A 12,110-nucleotide genomic window follows, 5' to 3' on the forward strand; every position below is an offset into this window, starting at 1 on the left:
CATTGCACACACGCCCCCTCATGTCACATGTAAGTATCAGGTCACCACTCAAAAGACACTAAACTGATATCATAACATCAGCAAACGGCTGCTCAAAAGACATGTCGTAACACGTCATCAGCAACAATGCAAAGAGATGAGAACATAGATAAAGAAGAATCGCTCCCAACTCTATGCCAAGACTAAGAAGAGCCATAGTGATAGTTACACAGCGTAACAGCATAGGGGTAAACACAATAAAGGTAAAAAGTTGTTTCCCCCATGGGGGGATGTAAACAGGTAGTATAATGTTGCCATGAATTCAGTGAGCTACGTACTGGACTACACCTTGAGCATTAGTGGCATAGTATGTTGAATTAGCTATTAGCAGCTCCTGTTTGCAGTGTACCAATGGATGTACAGACAACTATCAATGGATCACATTGACACTGAAGATGACTTAAAAACGTGATGATTCTCATGCAAGTTCTGCAGTTATAAGTGTCTTTTAACTATGATTTCTAAAAAAAGTTTATTCTCAATGGACATGTGTTCAGATTTGACTGAGTTATGACTTCAAGAAGGAGTGTCATTTTTGCTCCAACTGCTGACAGTGTTAGTAAGCGGGTGAAGCAGTTTGTCTTCTTGCTGTAGTGGTGATGTAAGATACACATGTATGTACAAATGTACATTAGCTATTAGGGCTGGGAGGATATGCTTTTGTCCCAATTCAATTCTTTCACGATACATGGGTGCTGATTCGATTTGTCCAGTCCAAGTCACAATGATATGTCCAAAAATGGTCAACTGTTATAATTCTGAGGCCTCTAGTTTTACGGCGGTGGGTGCTGGCAGAAAGAGCAGCAGCAGTTTGTGCAAAGCAACAGTAACCAGACTGAACACATGGGCCCAATTAAAAATAATGAGCTGCACAAACTGTACCTGCCACTAGCCAAATCGGCTACTGATATTATTAACCACACTTTAATCTAACAGAGGTGTATCTGTCAAATGTTGGTTCAACACAGACATCCAACAGCCTCCAGAAAAACTAATATTGACTTCAGGCTGCTGACAGACACACTGCATGCTCCATCAGCTGGAGTATAAGTAAATATGTCCACTATGCTGTGTTAACATCCTATTTCTTAGATGGATTATTTAAGCAATACCATGTCTGTGTGAATAAAAATAACAAGATTAAATGTGAAATGTGTTACTGATTATTCCAAATACATGTCATGAAAGAGATGTGTCATATTAAAGCAGGACTGTGCTATCAACATCATATTTCATGACTTAATCCAACATTAGTTTACATTAGTTTTAATTCATCATGTCATTTACGAGGGTTAGGGTTAGGGTTAGCCGCTGTATTACCAACAATGCAAATTAACCAGACAGTTTGGTCGGAGATTCGGGTATGTAATGCTAATAGGGTGTGGTCACTTCTTTCTAACTTCACACCCCCAAATTGTTTTCATTTTCAAACTGAGTTCTAAGCAAGCAGCCTTGGGCAATAGCGTTACTAGTTTGACTACTTCTCAATAGCGTCTGAATCAGAGACCTTTTCAGTAGCTTAGCTCTTTTATTGATCAAGTAGTGCGGTAGCGTCCACACGAGCTACATTTCCCCAAGCATTTCTGAAGCTCAAGCACAGCGGAGCTTTCTGCTGCGGTCGGAAACAAAACTGACAGCACCGCCAAACACGGATGTGTATGTTGTGTACTTGGATGTCAAGAAAATAGCTCCGATGTAGTAAACTACTATTGTCATGATAATGTGGCTTAGCTTGCATCATTTATTTGAGGTGCAATACGCTGGGTTTCCACAGGCAGCTAAAAATAACGGCAGAGCGGAGCGATTCAATTAATTCCCTATGAGAACAGCGATATGAGCGAATTTCGCAGGCAGCTTTTTTCAACTGCAACTCATTTTAAATATATATCATGTGTGTATACACAGGAAAATATATTGGAGGCACATTCCCTCATTGGCTACCACTCTGTAAAAGTTGACTCGGGAGTCGACTTTGGGACTGCGGGAAGAGCATCCGGGCACTTTCGGCGCTGTCAGCGAAATTCGCTCATATCGCTGTTCTCATAGGGAATTAATTGAATCGCTCCGCTCTGCCGTTATTTTTAACATGACATTCATTAACATGACTGTTGTTTATCTCCAAATCTTAATGACTGTCTGCCTGTAACACTGTTAAGAACACTCTTTCTATGAAGCCGTTTTTTTTAACTTTGACAAAGCGATCTCTCATGTTTTTCCACAATCTCCAGCTAAATATTTCTTCTTTTCCCAGTGTGGTGTCTCTCTCTCTGAACACATATTTAAGGCTGTTGACTCTCTGTGGTCTCTACACGAAGAATCACACAGATGTTTGTCAAGACAAACCTGCTTTTCCCAGCCAACCAGGTGGAACTGAAAGTGCAGCACGCACAGTTACAAACATTCAAGAGGTGTTGCCAGTTAGCTCAGTTGATAGAGCGGGTGCGCATGTGCAGAGGTTTATTCCTCGATGCAGAAGGTCCAGGGTTCGAATCCGACCTGTGACGGTTTTCCTGCGTGTCTTCCCCCTCTCTCTCTCCCCTTTCATATCTCAGCTTTCCTATCCAATAAAGGCAGAAGTGCCCGGAACACCACGGCTACCATAAACTAAGCTTTAGTCTCACTCAGGAGCGTCTGAGTCAAGTGCAACACCTAGTGGTAAATATCAGTATATTGGTCCGGTGTTTGGCTTGATATCAAACCGGTTTGAATTTTTTTACACCAGCCCAAGCCGACTTCAGACACACGCTGAATAAAGTGACGTACGCAGCTCCCTCTGGAGACACAAAAGGCTTTATCCAACTTTTATACATATGCAGTATAGAGTTTAATATTGGTGGAGGTCCCCTTTAAGACAGAAAGTAATTCTTGTCTGACTTTATGAGATAAACTACGTTGGTGTGAGTTCTCCAACATGGAACTGAAATCTTTTAAAGTTTAGCCTTGGTATTTAAAGGATGACACCAAACTATTTTTTGTTTAGTGTAAAGTGCAACCTGAAGCACCCCAAGCCAACATGTTGGTATCCATGTCAGTACTTAATGGCATATTCCTTTACTACTGCATGTGTACATATGGCTCCATGTTGGTCACATGTACAGCCATATGCATCAAAGCAAAGATTTGACCTAAATGTGTTTTTGTATCTGTCTTCATGTTAGTGTCATGCCTCTTTGAGCTGGTCGGTGCTGCCCCAGGACGCAGAGCGCTGGTGGGTGCTCCTCTTCTCTCTCGTTTCCTCACTCCAACATCCAGGAGTCTGAAAAGAACATTACAGCTACACATTACTATGAGCATACCTAGATCTAGATCTGTTTTATCACGATACAGTATTAAATCACTCCTTTGGACAACAATACAATCAGGGTTTTCCCTGCCATCAAAAGTCTTAGGTGCGGCACCCGAGCCGTTTTTGGCTGCACCTAAGCTGATTGAATGTGAAATGTGGCAAAAAGAAGTGCCCAAAACAGCAAAAAGCATCAACTAAAAAGACTTTTCTCAGATCTATTGACTGTAGTTGGACCTCTTTAGCTTAAAGTTTTGTCTTCAGCAATAATAATGGTCCAAAACATCACATTTTTTTGAGTTTTTTTGTGATTGTTGTGGGAAAAAAATCCTTGATTATGCGGCACGTTTTCTTAAAAAATTAACTGGGAACTTGCAAAAACTGCGGTTTCATCATGGCTTCATCGCGGGGTTTGCAGCTTTTCGATGATGTTCACGTTGCGTAATTACGTCACTTCATAATGTTCCCATGGCAACAGGGGAAAATGGCTGCTCTTGTGTGAAGTAAACGCAACATTTTTCAACTTTCTGCTAAGATATGTGTGACTTTTTTGCAACGAAATGCAGGGATTATGAAATCATGCAAGCCCCGCATATTTTGCGTGGAAATCAGCAATTTATGTGGCGAAAGTGCGGCGTATTTGAAAATACGCGGCCTCCGTATAAATATACAGACTTTGGCTGATTATGCATTGAATTATGCGATCGCATAATCGCGTTTTTCTGGAGGGACTGCCTAAACCCCCCCGCCAAATATGCGCACCAAAGTCTTCCACAAACCTATGGAAACACTGACAATATTTGCTTATTTCACAAAGAATATAAAGTGGAAATAAAAAAAGGCGCACCTTAAAGATAACAATATGTACCCATGACCCTTTGCTGCCTGCCATACCCTCTCTCTCCCCTCTTTCCTGTCTATCTGCACTAATAACAAATATGAATAATGAAAAATAGATATTTTCACTTTGAATCAATATATTGTTACACTCCTAGATCTGAGCTCATTAAACAATGTTCTCACTGACTCTTGAAGGATTATTCACATTTATCACAATTTGGATGGTATTTTTGTAGTTTTGGCCATCAATCCTATATGTTATGGTTACATTGTAATCACTAAAGTCTGTCAAAGAGATTATCAAAAGCTTTGACTATTCCAGCAATGGATTATCAATGTGACAAATTCATAGAGGTAGCATGGGCAGACTCACATGTATACACACATACCCACACACACCTCAGTGAAAGCTGAGCTGGGCTCTGCGACACAGTGACACACACACACACACACACACACACACACACACACACACACACACACACAGACAGACAGACAGACAGACAGAGGAAACTGAACTGCTGTCTTACTTAATGTGTCCAACTCAAAGGGCCATTTGTTTATTTTCAGCAGTAAGTCAGTTGCTACAGAATGTCTCCATTATTCTGTATTCCTCTCCTCTGTCTTGGGGAGGATGAAGAGGGATGAGGACAAATATATATATCACGATATTTTGGACCAAACACCTCAATGTTGATATTGCAACAATATTGTAGGGTTGACAATTGGTGCTTTCACAAAATATCTTCCACATTTAGATTTTAGATAAATAACCATCATAATGTGGATATAATGACTGAGTGGTTAAAGGCAAATACTAGAACAGCTACAACAGTCTGGTAAGTTGACACCACTTTACTGTAATGCAGCCTTTGAAACCAGGAAAAGACTAAACTTACCATGTAACGATATTACAATTCTTCAAAATCTAAGACGATACCTACTCTCATATCACGATATCGATATAATATTGAAATATTGCCCAGCCCTACCCTGAACTGACAAAAAAGACCTACAGAGACACTGTTCAAATGGTCAGTGATGAGTAGAGTTCTGGACTCTGCCGTGATTTTACTTTTTTTCCGCCATAAATTCCACATATTATTTTTGGACTTAAATGCACTGTACGCAAACATGAAGTATAATGTAACCATGTTTGGTGTTTTTTAGCATATACTGTATTTCTTTAGGTGAAAAAAGCCATGCTACAGTACATTAATGCAAAAAGGAACTGCACTGGCAGATGCAAAACTACCACAAAGGGACACAAACCGACTAAATGAGAAAATAAGAGATGCTAAATGAGCACAGAGACCCAAAACAACCCCAAAGAAAACACAAATTACCAAAAAGAGACACAACCCCCCCCCCCCCCACCCTTCCACAAAGCTAGGGAAAACACAGTTTCTTATGTAATGTGTTTAGGTTAGGGGACTGATTTAGAGCTGACACTACAGGCAGGTTGATGACTGATGGACTATAAAGGCCCTGACACATCAACCCGACGGCCGGCCGTTAGCAGAAGGCAGTCGGACTGATCAGTCGGCTCCCCGAGGTCGGAAAAGTGCCTCGGAAAACACCGTAGCGACGCCGACTTGAGCGTACGTTCTGTGCGTGCGCGAGACATAATACATCTCCATAACAGCAGGCGCCGCTAATCTGTATTGTTGCCCAAAAAAATGAAAACCGGAAATGACGAATGCATCACGTGGGTCTGGCTTCTCCCGAATTTCAAAGCCGACTATTAATGGCGGCTCGTTCAGACATTTTTATGAAAATAGTTCACCGAAACGTGTTTCTGAAAACATTTTAAGCGAGAAATAGACCATGCAGTTGCTGAATCTGTCTGTTTTTTTGACCGACAAAGGTCAGTTTGAAAGATTTTCGTCAGATTTTGAGAGACGTTTGTCATGCTAACATAAGTGCACTGATTCGCCATTCAAGGGCTAGCGCTCCACCAGTCAGATTTGTCATTCCAGTCCAACTGCCCGCCCTCCGACTCAACAAGTCAAATCGGCCAAAATGAAGGCCAACGGCCGACGGCACAGAACACACCGAACAGACTCGAGTCACTCGCCAGATTGTCCAACAGCCGATAATCGGGTTGGTGTGTCAGCGCCTTTAAAGTCAGTAGGCTGGAGTAAGAGATGAAGACATGCCTGCATTAACAAACATCTGTCAAACAGCAGCAACACACATGCAGACTCTCACAATCATGCCTTTGTATCACTTCAATAGTTAATAAACTGTAAGATCAGAGCAAAGAGGTCATCTGGCTTTTGAAGGTCCACAGATGCGTAGGTGGTAAATGTCACACAACCTGGAAGAAACAGGATGTGAAGTCCAGTGTTTGTGTGTGTGTGTGTGTGTGTGTGTGTGTGTATGTGTGTGGGGGAGGGGGTGTTGGGGGGTGGGGGGGGGGCATCTGAGGTTGAACAGCATGAGAGGATCACAGGGCGGGAAGGTGCGGGCATGCTTTAAGGTCAGACATGACAAAACATTACTATAAGAAATAAAATGATACCAATATTTTACAGTCAGAGCCAACACTGAGGTAACACCATGGGCATAGAGTGGCTACAGTATGCCCACACAGACAGACACAAGGCCCATGTGAGGTGATTCAGTCTGGCCTGTGAATAATATAATAAACCTTCTTTGCTGTCCTCATAATACATTCTAAATCCTTTACATGTGACCCATAAATTCTGATAGTGGTGACTCATACAGTCCTCACTCAGGCTCAAGCTGCAGATGGTGAAACTGAAGAAGATGACGAAGGGCCATGCCCTTATAAATGCATAATCTAAGCTTGGTCAGTATATTAGGAAAATTAAAATGACGGGTAAAAATATATTATAACGGAATTTTTAAAACCTCGGACAATGAGAAAGTCTAAAGCAACCTCTGTATGCCACTGTATCAATGAGGACTGGGGGGGGGGTTAAATCAGGGAACATACTTAAAATACTTAAACAGAAATGTTTAAATTTGGCATGTTTGTTCTTAGTCTTATTAGGTAATTAAAATTATGAATAGTTATCAATATCGATCAATATGATCAAGCAATATCGTGATATACCTCTCAGCCATATCGCCCAGGCCTATCCATAATCTATCCAAAACCGGCTTTATCAAAAGGTATACACTCAACCAGTAACACACATTTAATGCATTTAATGCAGTTAATGTATTTAATGCATTACTACAACAAGCAGGAAGCATCATAGATACAGAAAAAGCTTTTGGCAGGATGAACTGGAAATTTCTCTTTACCGCATTAGAAATATTTGTCTTTGGGGAATCATTTATTAACTAGGTCAAGATTCAGTACACTTCACCCTCAGCCACTGTCATCACCAATGGACAAACAGCACAAAGCTTCAGACTGCACAGGGGGACTAGGCAAAGATTCTCTCTATTCACCATTTTCTTTTTTAAAGACAATTTTTTGGGCTTTTCCACCTTCAATTGATAGGACAACTCAGATATGAAAGGGGGAAAGACGGGGAAGACATGCAGAAAGGGACAGTAGGTCGGATTCAAACCCTGGGCCTCTGCGTCGAGAAATAAACCCCTATATATGGACGCGCACTCTACCAGGTGAGCTAGCTCACCATTTTCAAACCGTTAGCAGCAGCCATTCATCAGAACATCTACATAAAAGGAATCCAAACACCCAACACAAATCATAAGATTAGTCTCTATGCAGATGATATACAAATCCTCACCTCATTACTACAAAATGCCACACGACTTCATCTCTGTAGGGGACAGGATACAGCACAGGTAAGGGACATGGGGGTTGTGCTTACCTGTGTGGATTTATCTTTCATACAAGATGGGTAGTGCACATGGGTGTCACGAGGCCACTGCCCAGTGAGGTAGGGTCCAGTAATAGTGCCCTGGGAGGGAGTCCGCCAAATGGCCCCCAAGCTCTGCACCTGGTGGGATTTTGTCCTTTCAACTGCACAGATAAAAAGACCACAAAGAGAGTGCAACATTAGCTCAATGTAAATTTCAAACAGGCATAAAAGCTCTGATGAACCCCCTGTACACTACCTACCCAGCACCAAACAGCAGACAAGGTTATTGTCACATCCAGTTCCCGCTCTTAGTTCATGTTTTATTTCTTTCCCTGACTTCCTGTTTTATTTTGCTAACTCACTGTCTCTGTTTCAGGTCACTTGTCTTCCCGTCTTTGTCTGCCTCCCTGCCTGTGTGATTAGCCTCCCTTCCCTAATATGTGTCACCTATGTGTAATCGTCTTCCCCTGTCCCAGTGCATACTGTATATACTCACCTTGTGTCCTTTGTCATTTGCCAGATTGTTGTAGTACCTTATGTGTCTCATTTCCAGCACTATCCCTCGTGTTACCTTCCCAGTGTTTTTGTAGATCTCTAGTCCGTATTTTGACCACGTCTTTTGCCTGCTGATTTTGTGACCTTCGTCTGTGATTGTACTCTGTACAATAAAGCTCCATTACCTTTTACCCTCTGCTCTGAGTTGTGCTTTTGGGTCCACTGTGCTCCGTGACAATCTGTATCAGCGTTTTATTTGCCTGATAAAATTAATGAAATGCGCTAAATTCCTTTACTACTGCATGTGCAATGAAATGTGCGCTACTTACAAAATCTTAATTTTGACTTAAAGATTTAAATTTTTACTGTAAATGCATATCTGTTCCAAATATCGGTTATCGGTTTCATTAACTACTAATAATTGGTATCGGCCTTGAAAACCCAGTATCGGTCGATCCCTAGTTCAGAGTTCTTTATTGTCCCTCAAGGGGAAATTTGATTTGCAGTTGGAGGTACAAAAAAAACCTACAAAACAACACAATAAACAAGGCATAAAACATCCTAGCAGCACACAACCCACAGATTGATTAAGAACTATTTCCTCACTTAAAAAGTGGACAAATAAAATCCCTTGAGATTGTATGGAAAAGTGATTTCTAACAGTGTCACTGAGAAGGCCCAAGTGACACTAATAAAAAATGTGCATTCAAGAGTTGTGCAAGTTAACAGCTTTAATTGCACAAGGAACCAAAGAAAATTTGTCCCGTTTCTTTTTGCTCTAGGGAGCCTATATCTCCGCCCAGAGAGGAGAGGAATGAACAAAAGCTAGTTAGGGACTAGCTGGTGAGTAAAGTCAAACACATTAGGCGAGCTAAGGCCCTTCTCCACTGGCTTTAACACTCCAGTGGCTGTCATTTGCTCTGGGCCAAAACCTGTTAAAAATTTCTCACTAACAAACCAACTTCACACTGACTTCAGAAACTGGTGCAAGGCTTGTGTTCTCACTTTCTGTACAGTATGTGTGTTTATCTGAGTTTTGTTTCCATATTTATGGGCCCATATCTGTGTCAACACCATGACGGGTGTAAAGAGTACACATGGAAATATATTAGACAGCCTGTTAGTTAATTAGATTACTGTATGAAGTATAAGTGTGCAAAGTAGTGGTGGGTACAGTTTAAATTGGAACCACTTAATTCAAATGTTATTCTTCTTTGAGCATAGCATTTCTTTATGTGTCCATGAAATAATATAAAAAATCATTACTGCAGAATGCATTCTACATTAGCCACTAAGAATGGAACTGCAATTGTTTTTGACTGGAGCATTCTTGGTCTTAAATGTAAATGTGAAACCACTCTTGTAATTATCAAACAAAAATCAATGCACAGATTTATTAAGCTCCAACAACTGCCAAACTAGGGCTGAACGATTAATTGTTTGCAATTGTCCTCCTTGGCGACAAGCAACTGTGTGGAGGAGGGTTGGGGGTGGTGCGTTGTCACCGAAGGCTTGTATCATGTGGATGCGCCGACAGTGTTGTTGTCATTTATTAGAATTCCTCATGGGGGAGACAGAAACTACGCACTATAGATTGAAGCTAAACTTTAAAAAAAAACGCAAATCGAATCGTAGTCGCAATATCTGGCAGAAAAATCGCAATTCAATTTTCCTCCCAAATCGTTCACCCCTATGCCAAACCCTTCCATCAAAATACATCTTCTGAAACATGCTCTATGGTAATATAGCTACATTGTCACATTCTGAGGGTAAACGAATAATGACCACATCTACCAATCCTATGCGTGCTCACACATGATGCCTCATCTGGCCAGTGTTCCTGTAGTAATCTGGTGTCTTGACTTCTGGTCCAACAGTAGATAATCCTATTAAACAAGGTCCCTTTATAAATCCACAGGATTACAAGTTCACTCAAGGGACTAAATTCCACTTGGGCGTGATCTTCCAAATATGTTAAGTAGCTCAACAAGGTTGCTCCTCTTTAGAAAGACTTTTCTAGGCCAGTAGTAACTACTATAACTAGGCCTACCTAGCACAGAGCACCCAGGCCTCCATTGTTTCAATTCAATTCAATTTTATTTATAGTGTCAAATCACAACAGGAGTTATCTCAGGACACCTTAAGGTTAGCGTAGGTCTACACAACACACTATAATTTACAAAGACCCAACAATTTCCCACGAGCAAGCATTTGGTGCGACAGTGGTGAGGAAAAACTTCCTTTTAACGGGCAGAAACCTCGGACAGACCCTGGCTCTTGGTGGACGGCCATCTGCCGCTCAAATCTGTACCTCAAGTAGCGCTGGAAGTGGTATTCATGTTTACTTCCTGGAGAAACAAGTGAAATTCACTGTGCTTTTCCGGGTGATTTGCCAACATATCTGTGACATCAACAACCAACATATCTGTGACACCAACAACCAACATATGTGCGACATCAACAACAAGTACAAAGCAGCAATAGTGGCTATTTTGCCCGAATTGATAATGGAAAGAGACGTTTGTTGGTGCCTACAGCTCTATCCTCCCCTACGTCCGGATGCCCGTCCCCTTCCTCTTTCTCTGTGTTGGCGTTCTAACCTCCGGTGGATTTGTGAGGACTATGGTTAACTGCTCCTCAGATCTCTGCAGGGCAAATCCAGACAGCTAGCTAGACTATCTGTCCAATCTGAGTTTTCTCTCGCACCACTAAAACTACTTTTGAACGTACACATGTGCCACCAAAACAAGTTCCTTCCTGAGGCTATTTGGCAGAGGTGCCGTTGCTACGTCTGGCGCATAGCACCTCCCAAGACGATTGTGATTGGTTTAAAGAAATGCCAATGAACCAGAGCACGTTTTTCTACCATCCTGGGAATGTTGTGCGGACTAGCCAGGCCATCCTCCGCAGAGCTGTGGAGGAAGGTCTGGCTATGCGAGACTAATTTGTTGCAATACTGTTACTATCAGGAGATGAGTAAGATTCATATCATTATCAATAACAATAATAACAATACAAATAAAGAAGAAGATAGAGGACGATATGGAACTTTTAAAAAACAGATACGGCTGTTGTTGACCAGAACAACACTGCAGTATTCCCGGTGAATCAGTAGAGCCATACGCCTTGTGTGAATTATACAACCACTGTGTCTAAGTGTTATTGTGTTAGTTACCGGTATTTAGAGACTGTCTGGACTCTGTGAGGTCATTCTTACATCTGGTTGATGCTGAAAACCTCTGTGGGATAACAAGGTCACCCAGTATGACTTTGAGACGTATGACCATCTCAAACCGCAGAGAAACCCTCCCACCAGGGGCTTATCAATTATTCAGAAGGCTCTATTTTAAAGACTGTCTCATAGGTTTTGCATCTCATTTCTATATAAGGGCTCCAGACTAACTTTTTACATGGACTTCACTAGTGCGCCAAATTTTTTCCATTTGGGTGCACCAGCACATCATTTAGGTGCACCCTAGGGATGTTAATGATTAACCGTTAACCGACAGTAAGAACTGGCGCAATAAACATATCGCGAAAGACACTCTGAGATTTGTTGTATTAGTTGAAAGAAAATAGACTGTATCTGTAGAAAACTGCACTTTCAAATGTAGCTATCATTGTTTTTTTATTAGTGATGCCTTTAA

At 41.4% G+C, this 12,110-nt stretch overlaps 1 protein-coding gene across 3 annotated transcripts in view; it reads right to left on the reverse strand.

The window, feature by feature from the left end:
• The window catches only part of glcci1a (glucocorticoid induced 1a), a 37,434-nt gene that overhangs the window by 20,175 nt on the left and 5,149 nt on the right, over positions 1 to 12,110 (reverse strand). For 2 of the 3 annotated variants that reach the window (XM_031279312.2, XM_031279313.2), the window contains exons 2-3: positions 7,978 to 8,129; positions 3,206 to 3,295 (exon numbers count right to left, since the gene is read on the reverse strand). In XM_031279312.2, the coding sequence (XP_031135172.1) occupies positions 3,206 to 3,295; positions 7,978 to 8,129 (242 nt within the window). The remainder of the gene's footprint in view (positions 1 to 3,205; positions 3,296 to 7,977; positions 8,130 to 12,110) is intronic. The other variant, XM_031279314.2, reaches the window with a different exon arrangement.

This window comes from Sander lucioperca, chromosome 16 (assembly GCF_008315115.2).
Source record: "Sander lucioperca isolate FBNREF2018 chromosome 16, SLUC_FBN_1.2, whole genome shotgun sequence".
Classification (NCBI taxonomy): Eukaryota; Metazoa; Chordata; class Actinopteri; order Perciformes; family Percidae; genus Sander; species Sander lucioperca.